The sequence below is a fragment of the Bombina bombina genome, chromosome 1 (genome assembly GCF_027579735.1).
Source record: "Bombina bombina isolate aBomBom1 chromosome 1, aBomBom1.pri, whole genome shotgun sequence".
Taxonomy (NCBI): domain Eukaryota; kingdom Metazoa; phylum Chordata; class Amphibia; order Anura; family Bombinatoridae; genus Bombina; species Bombina bombina.
The window spans coordinates 734,176,938-734,199,082 of record NC_069499.1 but is presented as its reverse complement, the minus strand read 5'-3'; the positions used below and the strand labels follow the sequence as shown (position 1 = coordinate 734,199,082).

Here is a 22,145-nt window from a genome sequence, read left to right as displayed (position 1 = left end):
GTGGTCCCTCTACCTCTTCCCCTGCCGCAAAGCAAGAGGGGAATTTTGCTCAATCCAAGTCAGTCTGGAGACCTAACCAGACTTGGAACAAGGGTAAACAGGCCAAGAAGCCCGCTGCTGTCACCAAGACAGCATGAAGGGGTAGCCCCCGATCCGGGACCAGATCTAGTAGGGGGCAGACTTTCTCTCTTCGCTCAGGCTTGGGCAAGAGACGTTCAGGACTCCTGGACTTTAGAAATAGTAACCCAGGGGTATCTTCTAGATTTCAAAGATTCTCCCCCAAGGGGGAGATTCCATCTTTCTCAATTGTCTGTAAGCCAGACAAAAAGAGAGGCGTTCTTACGCTGTGTAGAAGACCTATATACCATGGGAGTGATCTGCCCTGTTCCGAAAACAGAACAGGGGCAAGGGTTCCACTCCAATCTGTTGGTGGTTCCCAAAAAAGAGGGAACCTTCAGACCAATTTTGGATCTCAAGATCCTAAACAAATTCCTCAGAGTCCCATCCTTCAAGATGGAGACCATTCGGACTATTTTGCCAATGATCCAGGAGGGCCAATATATGACCACCGTGGACTTAAAGGATGCGGATCTACACATTCCTATCCACAAAGATCATCACCAGTTCCTCAGGTTCACCTTTCTGGACAAGCATTACCAGTTTGTGGCTCTTCCCATCGGGTTGGCCACGGCTCCCAGAATTTTCACAAAGGTGCTAGGGTCCCTTCTGGCGGTTCTAAGGCCGCGGGGCATAGCTGTGGCGCCTTATCTGGATGATATCTTAATCCAGGCGTCAACTTTCCAACTAGCCAAGTCTCACACGGACATCGTGTTGGCTTTTCTAAGATCTCACAAGAGTTCATTTCCTGGGAACTCTGATAGATTTAGTGGACATAAAAAAAATTCTGACGGAGGTCAAGAAATCAAAAATTGTATCCATCTGCCGAGCTCTTCGAGGTAATCGGTTTAATGGTAGGGGCAACGGATATAGTTCCGTTTGCTCGCTTGCATCTCAGACCACTACAACTTTGCATGCTCAAACAGTGGAATGGGGATTATGCAGATTTATCTCCTCAGATAAATCTGGACCAAGAGACCAGAGACTTCCTTCTTTGGTGGTTGTCACAGGATCATCTGTCCAAGGGAATGTGTTTCCGCAGGCTAGCGTGGGTCATAGTGACGACGGACGCCAGCCTATTGGGCTGGGGTGCATTCTGGAATTCCCTGAAAGCACAGGGATTGTGGACTCAGGAGGAGGCTCTCCTCCCGATAAATATTCTAGAACTGAGAGCGATATTCAACGCGCTTCAGGCGTGGCCTCAGCTGGCGTTGGCCTGATTCATAAGATTCCAGTCGGACAATATCACGACTGTAGCATATATCAATCATCAGGGGGGGACAAAGAGTTCTCTAGCAATGATAGAGGTTACCAAAATAATTCAATGGGCAGAGACTCACTCTTGCCATCTATCAGCAATCTATATCCCAGGAGTGGAGAACTGGGAAGCGGAATTTTCTAAGTCATTAGACTTTTCATCCGGGGGAGTGGGAACTCCAACCGGAGGTGTTTGCACAATTGATTCAGCAATGGGGCACACCAGAATTGGATCTGATGGCGTCTCGTCAGAATGCCAAACGTCCTCGTTACGGGTCCAGGTCAAGGGATCCTCAGGAAGTACTGATAGATGCTATAGCAGTACCCTGGTCGTTCAACCTAGCTTATGTGTTTCCACTTTTTCCTCTCTTTCCTCGTTTGATTGCCAGAATCAAACAGGAGAGAGCTTCGGTGATTTTGATAACACCTGCGTGGCCATGCAGGACTTGGTATGCAGACCTGGTGGACATGTCATCTCTTTCACCATGGACTCTGCCACTGAGACAGGACCTGATTCAAGGGCCATTCCAGCATCTAAATCTAGTTTCTCTGCGACTGCTTGGAGATTGAACGCTTGATTCTATCCAAGCGGGGTTTCTCTGAGTCGGTCATAGATACCTTGATCCAGGCTCGAAAGCCTTTCAGTAGGAAAATTTATCATAAGATATGGCGTAAATATCTTTATTGGTGCGAATCCAAAGGCTACTCATGGAGTAAGATCAGGATTCCTAGGATTTGGTCTTTTCTCCAAGAAGGATTGGAGAAGGGGCTATCAGCTAGCTAGTTCCTTAAAGGGACAGATATCTGCTTTATCAATTCTACTGCACAAGCGTCTGGCAGATGTCCCAGACGTTCAGTCATTCTGTCAGGCTCTAGTTAGAATCAAGCCTGTGTTTAAACCTGTTGCTCCGCCATGGAGCCTAAACGTAGTTCTTAAAGTTCTTCAAGGGGTTCCGTTTGAACCTATGCATTCCATAGATATTAAGCTTCTATCTTGGAAAGTTCTGTTTTTAGTTGCTATCTCTTCGGCTAGAAGAGTTTTTGAACTATCTGCATTGCAATGCGACTCGCCTTATCTTGTTTTCCATGCTGATAAGGTGGTTTTGCGTACCAAACCTGGATTCCTTCCTAAGGTTGTTACTAATAGGAATATCAATCAGGAAATTGTTGTTCCTTCTCTGTGTCCTAATCCTTCTTCTAAGAAGGAGCGTCTGTTGCACAACTTGGACGTGGTTCGTGCTTTTACTTGCAAGCGACCAAATATTTCCGTCAAACATCATCTTTGTTTGTTGTCTATTCTGGAAAACGTAGAGGTCAAAAAGCTATGGCTACCTCTCTTGCCTTTTGGCTGAAAAGCATCATCCGTTTGGCATACGAGACTGCTGGACAGCAGCCTCCTGAAAGAATTACAGCTCACTCTACTAGAGCGTTGGCTTCCACATGCACATGGACTTTTAAAAATGATGCTTCTGTTGAACAGATTTGTAAGGCTGCGACTTGGTCTTCGCTTCATACCTTTTCCAAATTTTACAAATTTGATACCTTTGCTTCTTCGGAGGCTATTTTTGGGAGAAAAGTTGTTCAAGCAGTGGTGCCTTCTGTTTAACCATCTGTCTTGTCCCTCCCATTCATCCGTGTCCTGTAGCTTTGGTATTGTATCCTACAAGTATTGGATGAATCCGTGGACTCGTCTTACTTTTATAGAAGAAAACTAAATTTATGCTTACCTGATAAATTGATTTCTTCTATGGTAAGACGAGTCCACGGCCCGCCCTGTCATTTTAAGACAGATTATATTTTTTTGATTTAAACCAGTCACCTCTGCACCTTGTAGTTTCTCCTTTCTCTTCCTGTACCTTCGGTCGAATGACTGGGGGGTGGAGCTAAGGGAGGAGCTATATAGACAGCTCTGCTGTGGTGCTCTTTGCCACTTCCTGTTAGCAGGAGGATAATATCCCACAAGTAAAGGATGAATCCGTGGACTTGTCTTACCATAGAAGAAATCAATTTATCAGGTAAGCATAAATTTAGTTTCTTTTAGCTGCCAGAAGGCTTTGTCTTGGGCTGATATTCTTGGAGACCTGCTGCCTGTGCTCTTTAGCTCCACCTACCTGCTAGCTGCAGGCCGTTTTCTAATCAGCCTGGAACTATTTAAAGGGACATAAAACAGTATGGACTAACAAAAGTTTCTAAATATATAATGCGGCTAAATCTTGCCTGCAAAATGGCTTCTGTTTTAACCCCTTTAATTCAGGCGTAGTTCTGTTAGCAGCAAGCTCCCCCCTGGGCATTTCCATATATGGAAGGTGCTATTAATAGCTTCTGCAGAATGCGCTTGTGCATGGTAGGGGCAGTCTCGCATGGCACCTGACTAAAGCAGTGCACATTATATTCCAAGTTCTGTGCTCAGCTCTGCAGTTTCCAAGCCCTGTGTTTTGTGCTCAGCACTGCAGATTCCTAGTCCTGTGCCTAATGCTGTGGATTCAAAGTAATGTGTCTTGCATTAAAGGCTCTAAGTCCTGTCTCCAGTGTTCTGCTCTACGTATTCTGAGCTATGTGCTTTCTGTGGTACAGTATATCCAAGCCCTGTGCCTCCTGTGGCACAGCATCCAAGCCCTGTGCCTCCTGTGGCACAGCATCCAAGCCCTGTGCCTCCTGTGGCACAGCATCCAAGCCCTGTGCCTCCTGTGGCACAGCATCCAAGCCCTGTGCCTCCTGTGGCACAGCATCCAAGCCCTGTGCCTCCTGTGGCACAGCATCCAAGCCCTGTGCCTCCTGTGGCACATCATCCAAGCCCTGTGCCTCCTGCGGCACAGCATCCAAGCCCTGTGCCTCCTGCGGCACAGCATCCAAGCCCTGTGCCTCCTGCGGCACAGCATCCAAGCCCTGTGCCTCCGGCGGCACAGCATCCAAGCCCTGTGCCTCCGGCGGCACAGCATCCAAGCCCTGTGCCTCCGGCGGCACAGCATCCAAGCCCGGTGCCTCCGGCGGCACAGCATCCAAGCCCGGTGCCTCCTGCGGCACAGCATCCAAGCCCGGTGCCTACTGCGGCACAGCATCCAAGCCCGGTGCCTACTGCGGCACAGCATCCAAGCCCGGTGCCTACTGCGGCACAGCATCCAAGCCCGGTGCCTCCTGCGGCACAGCATCCAATTCTTTGCCTTCCATCACAGGAGGATGGCAGAGGAGTGCCGGATTTTCTGAGTAGTCTCTTATGGAGGGTAGTACTCTTCTCAGTGGGACTGGAGTTTTAAGTAGTCCTGTCAGCCTCTCAGTGAGAGCCTGGGCGAAAGTTAGAGTCCGGAGATGCAGGGAGAGTTTCTGCGAAACCATCCCGACTCATATTAACAGCTCCATAAGCAATCAGCGTTGACGAGTTTCTCTGCCTTCTTTCTTCACTCAAGTCCATGTCAGGAGCGAGGCTACTAACCTTTCTCACTTGAAGGGCTGTGTTCCTGTTCCACGGTGTATATTCTGGTAAGATCGTAACGTAGAAGACAGGGTCACAGTGTGGCACCTTTTTATCTTTACAGAATCAAGGGTTAATATTCCTGGAAGGGGGATTATGGAACAGGGGGGGGTTTATACATGATATTGTTTATTATGTCATTGCTGCGTTATGTGTGAGATGAGGCTCTGGCAATGGGTGGAACGCAAGGTTAATTGCGGAATCTTGCACGGCTATTTTTGGCGTGTTTTTCCCTAGTGCAGGGGTGGTCCTGCCAGGCATTCCATGCAACTGGGTGTGGTTATCTATCCTTCCCATTGATTTGTGGCGCAGGAGACGTAGCAGTTTCTGTAGTCCGGGTCCTAGGAGGTGGTGAGGGCCCCGGCCATTGGTGGTATAAAGGTGCCTTTTTATTAAATAAAGTTAGTCTATCTAAGCCGCAAGTGATGGAGGACTCTGGAAGACTCTCCTTCCTTAATAAAGTCTCATTCCTGTTTATTGTGAGGAGGTTCTGCTAGATCAGCCTGCTCAACTATGTTCCACTTGCCTTTATAAAGTTAAAACATCTAAAAGTAAACGGATATTTAGTATTACTCAGCCTTCCACCTCTGAGGTTTCTTTGTCCCGGGAGGTGCATTCCCTATTTTCATCTCCGATTGCACATGCAGCACCCCGGGGTCCAACCGTTACTCCTTCGGGAGAGATTTGTTGGCCGAAGATACCGGAGGAACCTGCGATTCCTAAGCTTGACAGGGTAGTACCTCAGTCTTTCCCGGTTCCCGTTAAGATGGATAATATTATCAAGAATGAATGGGAGCGATTAGGTTCTTCCTTTTCCCCTTCTTTTAAAAAACTGTTCCCCGTCCCGGACTCTCGGCTTGAGCTGTGGGGGGAACGTTCCTAAGGTGAATGGGTCTAAATCTACATTCGCAAAGCGGACGACTATTCCCCTCGAGGATAGTTCGTCGTTTAAAGAGCCCATGGATAAAAAGCTGGAAAACATGTTGAGAAAGATGTTTGAGCACACAGGGGTTTGCTCTTCAGCCGGCTGTCACAGGGCCCCTTTCAGCATCAAAATCTAGATTCTCTGAGGCTGACTGTTGGCTATTGCATCGGTACGCAGGGTATCTGAACTAGGTGCCTTGCAATGTGATCCTCCTTATCTGGTGTTTCATGCGGCTAAGGCTGTTCTTCGCACTGGGTTGGGATTTCTTCCCAAGGTGGTGTCTAACTGTCAAATTAATCAGGAAATAGTTGTTCCTTCTTTTTGTCCTAACCCTTCTTTTTCGAAGGAGAGGTTACTTCATAACCTGGATGTGGTTTGTGCCTTGAAGTTCTATCTTCAGGCTACGAAGGATTTCAGACAGTCTACATCTCTTTTTGTGGTGTATTCTGGGAAGTGCAAGGGGCAAAGGGCCTCTGCCACTGCTTTATCTTTTTGGTTGAGGAGCTTGATTTGCTTGACTTATGAGACAGCAGGATATAAGCCTCCTCAGAGGATCATGGCTCATTCTACTAGAGCTGTGGCGTCGTCTTGGGCCTTCAAGAATGAGGCCTCTATGGAGCAAATTTATAAGGCGGCTACCTGGTCCTCCTTACGCACTTTTACAAAGTTTTACAAATTTGACGTTTTTGCTTCTGCGGAAGCTGTTTTTTGGGGAGAGGTTTTGCAGGCTGTGGTGCCCTCAGATTAGGGTCCGCCTTTTACCCTACCGGTTTCATTCAGTGTCCTCTAGAGCTTGGCTATATGTTCCCAATAGTAATGAATGAAGCTGTGAACTCTCCTCTCCTTTAGATGTAAAACATAAATTATGCTTACCTGCTTTCCGTCGAGGGGAGAAGAGTCCACGGCTCCCGCCCGTATCTCCGTTGGGCGGCCCTAAATTTATTAATCTTCTGGCACCTTTTTTATACTGATATTTCTCCTACTGTTCCTGGTTCCCTCGGCAGAATGACTGGGGGATGAGGGATGTGGGGAAGGTATTTAAGCCTTTGGTTGGGGTGTCTTTGCCTCCTCCTGGTGGCCAGGTTCTTAATTCCCAATAGTAATGAATGAAGCCATGGACTCGACTCCCCTCCCCTCAATGGAAATGAAATGATCAGGTAAGCATAATTTGTTTTCTCTTGCAAGATGTATCGAGTCCACGGATTCATCCAATACTTGTGGGATATTCTCCTTCCCAACAGGAAGTGGCAAAGAGAGCACCCACAGCAGAGCTGTCTATATAGCTCCTCCCCTAACTCCACCCCCCCAGTCATTCTCTTTGCCGGCTCTAAGCAATAAGGAAGGGTAAAGTGATTGTGGTGACAAAATATTAGTTTTATTTTCTTCAAGAAAGAGTTTATTTTAAATGATACCGGTGTGTACTATTTACTCTCAAGCAGAAAAAAGATGAAGATTTCTGCCTGGAGGATGATGATCTTAGCATTTGTAACTAAGATCCATTGCTCTTCCAACAGAGGCTGAGGAGTACAGGAAACTTCAGTTGAGGAACGGTTTTGCAGGCTATGCTGCACTGAGGTATGTTCAGTCATTTTTTTCTAGAAAGACTGTGCTATTTCAAAAAAAGGGCTGACATTACCCCCATGAGGGGAAGGGTAAGCTGTGATCAAACACTTATGGTAGTATTATAAGCTTGCATAAGGGCTAAAGTTCCTCTGCTGGTTGACACATATATAATAAAGCAAATGTTTTTTGATAAACTTGGTAAAACATTTTTGGGACTTTTTTTTAGAGGGTTCATTTGGCTTATTTTGTGATTTACATCCCACATGGCTGTTTTTAACACTTGAGGTGTTGCTTTAAGGCCCAACAGACATCGTGTATGAGGTGGGTGGGGCCTAATTTTGCACCTTAGATGCACAGTTTTTATCTCTGGACAGCAAGCTGCAACACAGGAAGGTCCTGAATCGGTTTTGGGGCCATAACAAAGCTTTATTCCCTCAAATTCAACCCCTAAGGGCAGGTAGGCGCCACAGCAGAGCTGTGGCAAGGTGCTGACTGTATTTTTTCCGTTTTTTTTTTACTCTTGTCAATCCGGTTTGGTTATTAAGGGGTTAATTTCATTCTTTTCTAGTGGTGCAACCTTACTAAGGCTTACTACTTATACTTTAAAAAATTTGAAAGATTTGTGACATTTTTTTAAGCTGTTTTGCAGAATGTGTACATGGTTTTTTCTCTTAAAGGCACAGTACCGTTTTTTTGAAATTGTTTTTTTTTTTACATTGAATTAAGTGTTTTCCAAGCTTGCTTGTCTCATTACTAGCCTGTTAAACATGTCTGACATCATGGAAACTCCTTGTTCAATATGCTTAGAAGCCATTGTGGAACCCCCTCTTAGAATGTGTCCCACTTTTACTGATATGTCTATAAATTTTAAAGAGCATATTATAGCACTTAACAATGTAGCGCTAGAGGATTCTCGGACAGAAAGAAATGAGGTTATGCCATCTAGTTCTCCCCAAGTGTCACAACCAGTAACGCCCGCACAAGTGACGCCAAGTACATCTAGTGCGTCTAATTCATTTACCTTACAGGACATGTCAGCAGTTATGAATTCTACCCTCACAGAGGTTTTATCTAAACTGCCTGGGTTGCAAGGGAAGCGTGATAGCTCTGGATTAAGAACAAATGCTGAGCTTTCTGACGCTTTAGTGGCCGTATCCGATATTCCCTCACAATGTTCTGAGGTAGGGATGAGGGGTTTGCTTTCTGAGGGAGAGATTTCTGATTCAGGTAAGACGCTCCCTCAGACTCTGATATGACGGCCTTTAAATTCAAGATAGAACACCTCCGCTTGTTGCTCAGGGAGGTATTGGCGACTCTGGATGATTGTGACCCTATTGTGGTTCCAGAGAAGTTGTGTACACTGATGTCTTTCCGGTCCCTAAGTGGATATTGTTTCTAAGGAGTGGGATAGACCAGGTATACCGTTCGCTCCAACTCCTACTTTTAAGAAAATGTTTCCCATATCTGACACCATGCGGGACTCGTGGCAGACGGTCCCTAAGGTGGAGGGAGCTATTTCTACACTAGCTAAGCGTACAACTATACCTATTGAAGACAGTTGTGCTTTCAAAGATCCTATGGATAAAAAAATTAGAGGGTCTCCTAATGAAAATTTTTGTTCATCAAGGTTTTCTTCTCCAACCTATTGCATGCATTGTTCCTGTAACTACTGCAGCTGCTTTTTGGTTTGAGGCTCTCCAGGGGGAGACTCCATTAGATGTTATTATGGATAGAATTAAGGCTCTTAAGCTGGCTAATTCTTTCATTACAGATGCCGCTTTTCAACTGGCTAAATTAGCGGCAGAAAATTCAGGTTTTGCCATTTTAGCGCGGAGAGCATTATGGCTCAAGTCCTGGTCAGCTGATGTGTCATCAAAATCAAAGCTTTTGACCATCCCTTTCAAAGGTAAGACCCTATTCGGCCCTGAACTGAAAGAAATTATTTAAGACATCACTGGAGGGAAGGGCCATACCCTCCCTCAGAATAAAACAAATAAAATAAAGATCAAACAAAATAATTTTCGTTCCTTTCGAAACTTCAAGAGTGGTGCCACTTCAGCTTCCCCTGCTGCAAAGCAAGAGGGGAATTTTGCCCAATCCAAGTCAGTCTGGAGACCTAACCAGGCTTGGAACAAGGGTAAACAGGCCAAGAAGCCTGCAGCTGCCTCCAAGACAGCATGAAGGGGTAGCCCCCGATCCGGGACCGGATCTAGTAGGGGGCAGACTCTCTCTCTCTCTCTCTCTTCGCTCAGGCTTGGGCAAGAGATGTTCACGACTCCTGGGCTTTAGAAATTGTATCCCAGGGATATCTTCTGGACTTCAAAGACTCCCCCCCAAGGGGGAGATTTCACATTTCACAATTGTCTGCAAACCAGACAAAAAGAGAGGCGTTCTTATGCTGTGTAGAAAACCTACATACCATGGGAGTGATTCACCCGGTTCCAAGAGCGGAACAGGGGCAAGGGTTTTACTCCAACCCGTTTGTGATACCCAAAAAAGAAGGAACTTGCAGACCAATCTTGGATCTCAAGATCCTAAACAAATTCCTCAGAGTCCCGTCTTTCAAAATGGAGACTATCCAGACTATTCTGCCTCTGATCCAGGAGGGTCAATATATGACCACCGTGGACCTAAAGGATCCGTATCTGCACATCCCTATTCACAGAGATCATCACCGATTCCTCAGGTTCGCCTTTCTGGACAAACATTACCAGTTCGTGGCCCTTCCCTTCGGGTTGGCCACGGCTCCCAGAATTTTCACAAAAGTGCTAGGGTCCCTTCTGGCGGTTCTAAGACCGCGGGGCATAGCAGTGGCGCCTTATCTAGGCATCAACTTTCCAACTAGCCAAGTCTCACACTGACATCGTGTTGGCTTTTCTAAGGTCTCATGGGTGAAGGTGAACATAAGAGTTCTCTCTTCCCTCTCACAAGAGTTTCCTTCCTAGGAACTCTGATAGACTCGGTAGAAATGAAAATATTTCTGACGGAGGTCAGGAAATTAAAACTCATAAACACCTGCCGAGCTCTTCATTCCATTCCGCGGCCGTCAGTGGCTCAGTGTATAGAGGTAATCAGACTTATGGTAGCGGCAATGGACAATGTTCCATTTGCTCGCTTACACCTCAGACCACTGCAACTATGTATGCTCGAACAGTGGAATGGGGATTATGCAGATTTATCTCCTTAGATAGATCTGGATCAGGAGACCAGAGATTCTCTTCTCTGGTGGTTATCACAGGTCCACCTGTCTCGGGGAATGTGTTTCCGCAGACCAGAGTGGATCATAGTTACGACAGATGCCAGCCTGCTGGGCTGGGCTGGGGTGCAGTCTGGAACTCCCTGAAAGCTCAGGGGTTATGGTCTCAGGAGGAGACTCTCCTCCCGATAAACATTCTGGAACTGAGAGCGATATTCAATGTGCTTCAGGCGTGGCCTCAACTGGCTGCGGCCAAATTCGTCAGATTTCAGTTGGACAACATCACGACTGTAGCTTATATCAATCATCAAGGGGGAACAAGGAGTTCTCTAGCGATGATAGAGGTTTCCAAAATAATCCAATGGCCAGAGACTCACTCTTGCCATCTTTCAGCAATCCATATCCCAGGAGTAGACAACTGGGAGGCGGATTTCCTAACTCGACAGACTTTTCATCTGGGGGAGTGGGAACTCCATCCGGAGGTGTTTGCCCAACTGATTAGACTATGGGGCACACCAGAATTGGATCTGATGGCGTCTCGTCAAAACGCCAAACTTCCTTGTTACGGGTCCAGGTCAAGGGATCCCCAGGCAGTACTGATAGATGCTCTAGCAGTACCATGGTCCTTCAACCTGGCGTATGTGTTTCCACCATTCCCTCTCCTTCCTCGTCTGATTGCCAGAATCAAGCAGGAGAGAGCTTCGGTGATTCTGATAGCACCTGCGTGGCCACGCAGGACTTGGTATGCAGACCTGGTGGACATGTCATCCGTCCCACCATGCTCTCTGCCGCTGAGGCAGGACCTTCTGATTCAAGGTCCATTCAAGCATCCAAACCTTCGTTCTCTGCGTCTGACTGCTTGGAGATTGAACGCTTGATTTTAGCGAAGCGTGGTTTCTCTGAATCGGGTATCATTGATACTTTGATTCAGGCTCAAAAGTCTGTCACCAGAAAAATCTATCATAAGATATGGCTTAAATATCTTTACTTGTGTGATTCCAAGGGTTACTCATGGAGTAAGATCAGGATTCCTAGGCTATTATCTTTTCTCCAAGAAGGATTGGAGAAGGGATTATCAGCTAGTTCCTTAAAGGGACAAATATCTGCTTTGTCTATCCTTTTACACAAGCGTCTGGCGGATGTTCCAGACGTTCAGGCATTTTGTCAGGCTTTAGTTAGAATCAAGCCTGTGTTTAAGCCTGTTGCTCCGCCATGGAGTTTAAATTTGGTTCTTAAAGTTCTTCAAGGGGTTCCGTTTGAACCTATGCATTCCATAGATATTAAACTATTATCTTGGAAAGTTCTGTTTTTAGTAACGATCTCTTCGGCTTGAAGAGTTTCTGAGTTATCTGCTTTGCAGTGTGACTCCCCTTATCTTGTTTTCCATGCGGATAAGGTGGTTTTGCGTACCAAACCTGGGTTTCTTCCTAAGGTTGTTTCTAATAGGAATATCAATCAGGAAATTGTTGTTCCTTCTCTGTGTCCTAATCATTCTTCCAAGAAGGAACGTCTGTTGCACAACCTAGATGTGGTTCGTGCTTTAACGTTCTACTTACAAGCGACTAAAGATTTCCGTCAAACATCTTCATTGTTTGTTGTCTATTCTGGAAAGCACAGAGGTCAAAAGGCTATGGCTACCTCTTTTTCCTTTTGGCTGAAAAGCATCATCCGTTTGGCTTATGAGACTGCTGGACAGCAGCCTCCTGAAATTATTACTGCTCATTCTACTAGAGCAGTGGCTTCCACATGGGCTTTTAAAAATGAGGCTTCTGTTGAACAGATTTGTAAGGCTGCGACTTGGTCTTCGCTTCATACTTTTTCCAAATTTTACAAATTTGATACTTTTGCTTCTTCGGAGGCTATTTTGGGGAGAAAGGTGCTACAAGCAGAGGTGCCTTCCGTTTAGGTACCTGTCTTGTCCCTCCCTTCATCTGTGTCCTAAAGCTTTGGTATTGGTATCCCACAAGTATTGGATGAATCCGTGGACTCGATGCATCTTGCAAGAGAAAACAAAATTTATGTTTACCTGATACATTTCTTTCTCTTGCGATGTATCGAGTCCACGGCCCGCCCTTTCTATTTAAGACAGGTAGTATTTTTTATTAAAACTTTAGTCACCTCTGCACCCTATAGTTTCTCCTTTTTCTTCCTAGCCTTCGGTCGAATGACTTGGGGGTGGAGTTAGGGGAGGAGCTATATAGACAGCTCTGCTGTGGGTGCTCTCTTTGCCACTTCCTCTTGGGAAGGAGAATATCCCACAAAAATTGGATGAATCCGTGGACTCGATACATTGCAAGAGAAAGAAATGTATCAGGTAAGCATAAATTTTTGTTTTTCTTTGTGTTTGCTGTTATGCCTTAAAGGGGAAGTAGACCCAAGAAACACATTTCATTGTACCCTTTTAACTCACAAGGGGAACTTTAGCCCGACACCTCTACCATAGAGCTCCATACTTCTAACCTTGCATGACCAAAGTAATGGTATAGATTAAATTTATTTTGTCTTCTAAAAAAAAAAAGATATTTAATATGTGTGGATTTCTCACTGAAAATTTACCATAGAAAATGTTGTCAGCCGGGTGGCATTTTGAAGCAGCCTGGTGTAAAATTATAACAATTTATTTTATTTATAAATGTTACTTAAGCTATCAAAAGCAAAACATGAATTGAAAAAAATGAACATAACTTGTGCAAAAAAAGTAATATTAGCTTAATATTGGCTTACAATTTTAGCCTGGTGATCAGTAAAATCAGCTGGATGGTGTGGTGTGCCCATTAAATATTTCCTGGAATGAACACCGGTATACAGTTGCATTAGTGCAATGTCAGTTTGATGTGCACCTTTTAACTTTTATAGGCTTGTGTGGTCAGAACTGAAAAGTAGAGGTTTAATGGGACATAACATCGGCTGTTTTCCTACTTTATGCCTAACTGAGTTGGTTTTAAAGGGATATGAAATCCCAACATTTTCTTTTGTGATTCAGACAGAGCATACAATGAAGAAAAAAAAAGTTTCCATTTTACTTCTATTATCAAATTTTCTTTGTTCTCTTGATATTCTGTGTTGAAGAGATACTTACGTATTCATCTGGAGCATTTCATGGCAGGAAATAGTGCTGACATTTAGTGCTCTTACAAATGGACGTTCTTGCAAATCTGCTGCCATATAGTGCTTCAGAAATGGGCAGGCTCCTAAGCTTACATCCCTGCTTTTGAACAAAAAATACCAAGAGAACAAAGAAAAATTGATAATAGAAGTACATTAGAAAGTTTTGTAAAATCATGAAAGATATATTTTGGGTTTCATATCTTAATAATAATTTCTTTTCTTAATTTTTTTTTTTTTAACATTGTAGCTTTGCATGAGCTTTCCTCTTGTACAAATACAGTTTCTATTTCTGTGAAACTGTATAAGGGTATAGCTGTGGAATTTTATGAACTGCAAAATTACTATAAATTAAACACTATTACCATACAAAAAAACACCTAATATTTAAAATGCTTTGAATTTAGGGGTTTCTTTGGTTATTTTTCAGTCTCCCCTTTTCATTTAAAAATGTAGCTTTACCAATTCAGAATTTTTGTTTTTAATTTTAGAAGAGGAAGTTGAACTCTAAAATGTAAGCCTTCGCTAATTGAGCTTCACGTTCTTTAACACCATATGCATATTCAAGTGTCTTCTGTGAACAAAAGGTTTTAATAGAATACATTTTTAAACTTGCACATCGTAAGGATAATTAAAATGTAGACTGATTTCTTGTCTAGGTGGAATGAAGGAACAAGACTTAATGTGCATTAAATTACACGGCGTGAACAAAATTGGATTAAAGAAAATTATTGATTTCATTTATACTGCAAAACTTTCCCTTAATATGGATAACCTTCAAGACACATTAGAAGCCGCAAGCTTTCTACAGATATTGCCAGTCTTGGACTTCTGCAAAGTATTTCTTATATCTGGGGTAAGACTAAACCTTTATTATTATTATTATTATTATTATTATTATTATTATTATTATTATTTTAGCACCACGGTTTTCAGTTTTTTCTATGTACTGAGGAAAGCAACACAATACTACCCGGCTCTAACAAGCTCCTGTTTTAAAATCGGAAAAAGGTGTGTGGCTTTTTTTTAACCAAGTGTCAACTTTACATGACTTAGAAATCATTGTCAGTATAGTGGATCATCCTTGGTGATCTGAGGTATGACATCATTTGGAATTGCATGATTGTCTCACACTCAATAATGTGTCTTGAAGCAAACACACTCCTCTAATTCTTCTTTTGCAAATGGAAGCCTTGTAAAAATTATCTCAGCCTTTGTACAACATAAAGGGACATATGACCACAGTTTTGAAAGAGAGCAATCTTCAGGTCCCTCTAGGTTGCAGGTGATAACTGTAAATTGGGAAAGTTATGAGATCACCTGAATACAATCACTCTCACACAAAAGGGCAGTTTGTTCCAAGGTGGGAGGGCTGTAATAAAGGCCCCATCTCCCCTTCTGCTTAACCTAGTGGGATAGATTACCCCTCATTTAAGAACATTTTCTTCTCTTTCACATGATTGGTCACTTGGCTCCCTAGGATGCAGGTGTCCTATTCATATGTTGTTGTTTTTTTTTATAATTTGTTGAGAAGGGTTATTATGCAGTTCTTCTCTCTTACTCTGCTTTATTTACAGGCTCTAATCTCATTTAAAACAAGGAAACTACATTAAATAATGGTCACACATCCCTCTAAAGTGCATTTAATCACAAGCGCCGCTAGGTACAATGGAGTTCTAGAAGGCCTCATTTACCTCCAGTAGCTACACAGGCTATAATTGTCTAGTGAGGTTTTTCATGCTTTAACATGTTAACTGTATGGGGGCAGTGGCTCCAAAGCAGTGACTATCCCTTAAAGCAGTGTTTCTCAACTCCAGTTCTCAAGATCTTCATGATATCTTAGAGCACACAAAACCTGATGATCAGTAAACATGGTTACTAACCTGCTTTCACCCATCAGCTGATTACTTCACATGTGCTCTAGTTAAAATATCATGGTAATCAGTCCTGTTAGGGGTACTGGAGTAGCGAAACACTGCCCTAAAGCAAGGTTTTTGAACTCCAGTCCTCCGGCTAACAAGCAAGATTTTCAGGATATCTGAGCAGGACCACATGTGAAATAATCAGCTGAGTAGTAACCATGGTTAATTAACCTGATCTCACCAAAGGTAATCTTGAAAATCTAGCCTGTTATAGAGGACTGGTATTGAAAACTCCTACCCTAAAGTCAGCATTACACATATGCTTACAGTCTTTTAGAAGAGCACAGAACAGAAAATAAAAAATAACATATAATACATAACTTACGCAAGTACTGTTGACATACATGGGGTTTCACAGTGATTTAACAAATCCCCCAAACGCATTGAGTGATAGTGTCTAAGGTTTTAGTTGAGTCATACCATAACATAGATTGTTTTGTTTGCCTGCAAATGTAAAGATCACAATCTGACATAGCAAAATACTTCTGTTTATTCCTATTTGGTAACATAGGCCATATCTCTTTTCTAGCAAGTTTATTTAATCATTGTGTATAAAAAGAAGGAATAAGATTGTGACCTCTTCCTGTATTTCTTTAATAATTTGAGAGTCCACTATCCATTATGCATGGGATTCACATCCTGGCCACTAGAAAGAGACAAAAATTCTTAAATTTCAAGAGCACTTCATCCCTCCTACTTCACTGGTATGCCCATTAGGAAGGTGAAGCATTGAAGTGCTTAAATGAACCCAAACACTAAATACATTTCATGCAACTTAAGTTACACTGCAGGTATCTGAAAGAGATTGTTACTGAACATGTGCAAACAGGTCAGCACTCAAATGTAAGAAAATACAGATTTCAGCATTGCAACACCTATGACTAGAGGAAGGCGGGGAATAACCTCAATACTATGCTTAGAAACTGTATTTACCGTTTAATGTCCCACTTTTCTTCCTCAGAGAGCTGTTACTGAGAGACACAGGGATAGTGATATAGTTACTCCCAGTGTGGAGTTCGTCACAGGCCTGTCACAGGTGTTGCAGGGACAGGTCCCTTAGCCTTCTCCTGTTGAGTCGTCAATATACTCCTCATTCATATCCTCCGCTGTAATGGGCTCAGCACTGTATGGGCTATCTACCAGAAGCAGTAATTTCTGCCACTCATAAGCACAGTAGAGTTGGTGTTTGGTAGGTAAGTATGATAACATTGGCACTCACATAGCCCATCAGCAGATACATTTGACATGTTACATTATAGCCAGGGGACTTAATTATAGTGGATATTATCACTTTCTTACTAGACCTTTTGTGTTTTTATTGTCTGTGTGTTTCCAGAGACTTTGGGAGACAATAAGAACCTCTGCATGGTGTGCACACTATATGTTGGCCGCAATGCCTCCTTCAAGTAAATCTCTGACAAACAGCTTACTGTTTATTTACCCAGTCATTCTTAAGACCTGCAAAACAGTTACTCACAGGCTCAGATTCTACCACCTCACATACGTCTTGTGATGGCTAAGTATTTGATGACCAGTAGTCAGTTGTTTATCAAGATATAGAATCCTCCTCTTTTATGTTTAAAATTGAACATCTTCAAACTCTTTTAAAGGAGGTATTATGTACCTTAGGGGTACAGGATTCTAAGCCTTCGGAAGAAAAATCCATTAAACAGTTGGATTTAATTTTCAAATCTGTTAAAACTTCAGAGGTTTTTACTTTCTCTTGCAAGGTGTATCCAGTCCACGGATTCATCCTTTACTTGTGGGATATTCTCCTTCCCTACAGGAAGTGGCAAAGAGAGCACACAGCAGAGCTGTCCATATAGCTCCCCCTCTAGCTCCACCCCCCAGTCATTCTCTTTGCCGGCTCTAAGCACTAGGGTCTCTCTCGGGAGGGTAAAGTGAATGTGGTGTTAGAATTGTAGTTTTTATTATCTTCAATCAAAAGTTTATTTTAAATGGTACCGGTTTGTACTATTTACTCTCTAGCAGAAAAGTGATGAAGATTTCTGCTGAGAGGAAAATGATTTTAGCATGTTGTAACTAAAATCCACTGCTGTTCCCACACAGGACTGAGGAGTACCAGAAAACTTCAGTTGGGGGGAACAGTTTGCAGGGTGAACTGCAATAAGGTATGTTCAGTCATTTATTTCTAGACAAGACTGAGATAATGATAGAGAATGTCAATTTCCCCATGAGGGGAGGGTAAGCTATGTTCACAGACTTAGTAAGGAATGGAATGCTTACATAACAGGGCTAATTATGCTGGTTGACACTTATTCAGGGCAATCGATTGTTTAGCTAAGGAAAATATCGTTTGCAAGACACTTTGAAATTCCTTTTGGGTTCTTTCTGGGGTTATTACCCACATGGCTATTTTTTATTCACTTAGGAGTGATTTCTTAGGCCTCACAGCTCTGGAATAGAGTGGGAGGAGCCTAATTTGGCGCCTCAGATGCGCAGTTAGAATTGCAGAGAAGTTCATGCTGCTTCACATGGAGGGTCCTGCTGCTGTTTGAGGGCCTTAAGGAAGCTATATTCCCCCAAATCTGATCCCTAAGGGCAGGTAGGGCCACAGCAAGGCTGTGGCAAGGTGCTGTAGTAATTTTAACCGGGTGTTGGCTTTAGGCTGCTCCTGTTTGGGCATTAAGGGGTTCATCGTTTTGCAACTTGTGGTGCAATCTTATTAAGGCTTTAGATACATACTGGGAAAATTTCAAAAGGATTGCTGCATTTTTCACTGTTTTGTAAAATTGTGTGCTCTTTTTATCTCTTAAAGGCACAGTAACGTTTTTTCAAATTGTGTTTTTTATTTGATTAAAGTGATTTCCAAGCCTGCTTGTGTATAATAGTAGTCTGTTAAACATGTCTGACACTAAGGAAAATCCTTGTTCAATGTGTTTAGAAGCCATGGTGGAACCCCCTCTCAGAATGTGTCCCACTTGTACTGATATGTCTATACACTTTAAAGATAATATTGTTGCACTTAATAATGTGGCCCAAGATGATTCTCAGACTGAAGGTAACAAGGGTAGCCCGTCTGCCTCTCCCCAAGTGTCACAACCAGTTACACCCGCGCAAGCGACGCCTAGTACCTCTAGTGTGTCTAACCCTTTTACATTACAAGACTTAGCGGCAGTCATGGATAATTCTCTTACAGCCTTCTTATCTAAACTGCCCATGTTACCTGCAAAGCGTGATAGCTCCGTTTTAAGAACAGATTATGAGCATTCTGACACTTTGGTAGCCGTATCCGATATACCCTCACAACGCTCTGAAGTGGGAGCGAGGGATTTGATGTCTGAGGGAGAAGTCTCTGATTCAGGAAGGATTCCTCCTCAGACAGATTCAGATACATTGGCTTTTAAATTTAAACTAGAGCACCTCCGCGTTTTGCTTAGGGAGGTATTAGCTACTCTGGATGACTGCGACCCTTTGGTGATCCCAGAGAAATTGTGTAGAATGGACAAGTACCTAGAGGTCCCTGTTTACACGGATGCGTTTCCGGTCCCTAAGAGGATTGCGGATATCGTTACTAGGGAATGGGATAGACCAGGTGTTCCCTTTGTTCCCCCTCCTGTTTTTAAGAAAATGTTCCCCATATCTGACCCTGTGCGGGACTCATGGCAGACGGTCCCTAAGGTGGAGGGGACTGTTTCTTCACTTGCTAAACGCACAACCATACCAATTGAAGACAGTTGTGCTTTTAAAGACCCTATGGATAAGAAGTTAGAGTGTTTACTTAAGAAAATTTTTGTTCAACAATGTTTTCTTCTCCAGCCTATTGCCTGCATTATTCCTGTAACTACTGCAGCCGCTTTCTGGTTTGAGGCGCTGGAAGACTCGCTCCAGACGGAGACCTCATATGAGGAAATTATGGATAGAATTAAGGCTCTAAAGCTAGCTAATTCTTTTATCACTGACGCCGCTTTTCAAATAGCTAAGTTAGCGGCAAAAAAATTCAGGTTTCGCCATTTTGGCGCGCAGGGCGCTATGGCTAAAGTCCTGGTCGGCCGATGTGTCGTCTAAATCCAAGTTTTTGAACATCCCTTTCAAAGGAAAGACCCTCTTCGGGCCTGAATTGAAAGAGATTATTTCAGAAATCGCCGGGGGAAAAGGCCATGCTCTCCCTCAGGACAAGTCCTTTAAGACAAAGAACAAAACTAATTTCTTTCATGTAATTAACAAGAGTCCATGAGCTAGTGACGTATGGGATATACATTCCTACCAGGAGGGGCAAAGTTTCCCAAACCTTAAAATGCCTATAAATACACCCCTCACCACACCCACAAATCAGTTTTACAAACTTTGCCTCCAAGGGAGGTGGTGAAGTAAGTTTGTGCTAGATTCTACGTTGATATGCGCTCCGCAGCAAGTTGGAGCCCGGTTTTCCTCTCAGCGTGCAGTGAATGTCAGAGGGATGTGAAGAGAGTATTGCCTATTGAATGCAGTGATCTCCTTCTACGGGGTCTATTTCATAAGGTTCTCTGTTATCGGTCGTAGAGATTCATCTCTTACCTCCCTTTTCAGATCGACGATATACTCTTATATTTACCATTACCTCTACTGATTCTCGTTTCAGTACTGGTTTGGCTTTCTACAAACATGTAGATGAGTGTCCTGGGGTAAGTAAGTCTTATTTTCTGTGACACTCTAAGCTATGGTTGGGCACTTTATTTATAAAGTTCTAAATATATGTATTCAAACATTTATTTGCCTTGACTCAGAATGTTCAACTTTCCTTATTTTCAGGCAGTCAGTTTCATATTTGGGATTATGCATTGAATTATCATATTTTTCTTACCTCAAAAATTTGACTTTTTTCCCTGTGGGCTGTTAGGCTCGCGGGGGCTGAAAATGCTTCATTTTATTGCGTCATTCTTGGCGCGGACTTTTTTGGCGCAAAAATTCTTTTCCGTTTCCGGCGTCATACGTGTCGCCGGAAGTTGCGTCATTTTTTGACGTTATTTTGCGCCAAAAATGTCGGCGTTCCGGATGTGGCGTCATTTTTGGCGCCAAAAGCATTTAGGCGCCAAATAATGTGGGCGTCTTATTTGGCGCTAAAAATTATGGGCGTCGCTTTTGTCTCCACATTATTTCAGTCTCATTTTTCATTTGCTTCTGGTTGCTAGAAGCTTGATATTTGGCATTCTTTCCCATTCCTGAAACTGTCTTATAAGGAATTTGATCTATTTTGCTTTATATGTTGTTTTTTCTCTTACATATTGCAAGATGTCTCACGTTGCATCTGAGCCAGAAGATACTACAGGAAAATCACTGCCTGCTGGATCTACCAAAGCTAAGTGTATCTGCTGTAAACTTTTGGTAGCTATTCCTCCAGCTGTTGTTTGTAATAATTGTCATGACAAACTTGTTAAAGCAGATAATATTTCCTTTAGTAATGTACCATTGCCTGTTGCAGTTCCCTCAACATCTAAGGTGCAGAATGTTCCTGATAACATAAGAGATTTTGTTTCTGAATCCATAAAGAAGGCTTTGTCTGTTATTTCTCCTTCTAGTAAACGTAAAAGGTCTTTTAAATCTTCTCTCTCTACAGATGAATTTTTAAATGAACACCATCATTCTGATTCCTTGGACTCTTCTGGTTCAGAGGATTCTATCTCAGAGATTGATGCTGATAAATCTTCATATTTATTTAAGATGGAATTTATTCGCTCTTTACTTAAAGAAGTACTAATTGCTTTAGAAATAGAGGATTCTAGTCCTCTTGATACTAATTCTATACGTTTGGATAAGGTTTTTAAAGCTCCTGCGGTTATTCCAGAAGTTTTTCCTGTTCCTAATGCTATTTCTGCAGTAATTTCCAAAGAATGGGATAAATTGGGTAATTCATTTACTCCTTCTAAACGTTTTAAGCAATTATATCCTGTTCCGCCTGACAGGTTAGAATTTTGGGACAAAATCCCTAAAGTTGATGGGGCTATTTCTACCCTTGCTAAACGTACTACCATTCCTACGTCAGATGGTACCTCGTTTAAAGATCCTTTAGATAGAAAAATTGAATCTTTTCTAAGAAAAGCTTATCTGTGTTCAGGTAATCTTCTTAGACCTGCTATATCATTGGCTGATGTTGCTGCAGCTTCAACTTTTTGGTTGGAAACTCTAGCGCAACAAGTAACAAATCGTGATTCTCATGATATTATTATTCTTCTCCAGCATGCTAATAATTTTATCTGTGATGCCATTTTTTGATATTATTAGAGTTGATGTTAGGTTTATGTCTCTGGCTATCTTAGCCAGAAGAGCTTTATGGCTTAAGACTTGGAATGCTGATATGGCTTCTAAATCAACTCTACTTTCCATTTCTTTCCAGGGAAACAAATTATTTGGTTCTCAGTTGGATTCTATTATTTCAACTGTTACTGGTGGGAAAGGAACTTTTTTACCACAGGATAAAAAATCTAAAGGTAAAAACAGGGCTAACAATCGTTTTCGTTCCTTTCGTTTCAACAAAGAACAAAAGCCTGATCCTTCGTCCTCAGGAGCAGTTTCAGTTTGGAAACCATCTCCAGTCTGGAATAAATCCAAGCCTGCTAGAAAGGCAAAGCCTGCTTCTAAGTTCACATGAAG

At 42.8% G+C, this 22,145-nt stretch overlaps 1 protein-coding gene across 2 annotated transcripts in view; it reads left to right on the top strand.

Moving 5' to 3' along the window:
* The window catches only part of LOC128645919 (kelch-like protein 13), a 370,359-nt gene that overhangs the window by 239,762 nt on the left and 108,452 nt on the right, over positions 1-22,145 (top strand). For both annotated transcript variants that reach the window (XM_053699248.1, XM_053699247.1), the window contains one exon: positions 14,292-14,488. In XM_053699248.1, coding sequence (XP_053555223.1) covers positions 14,292-14,488 — 197 coding nt within the window. The remainder of the gene's footprint in view (positions 1-14,291; positions 14,489-22,145) is intronic.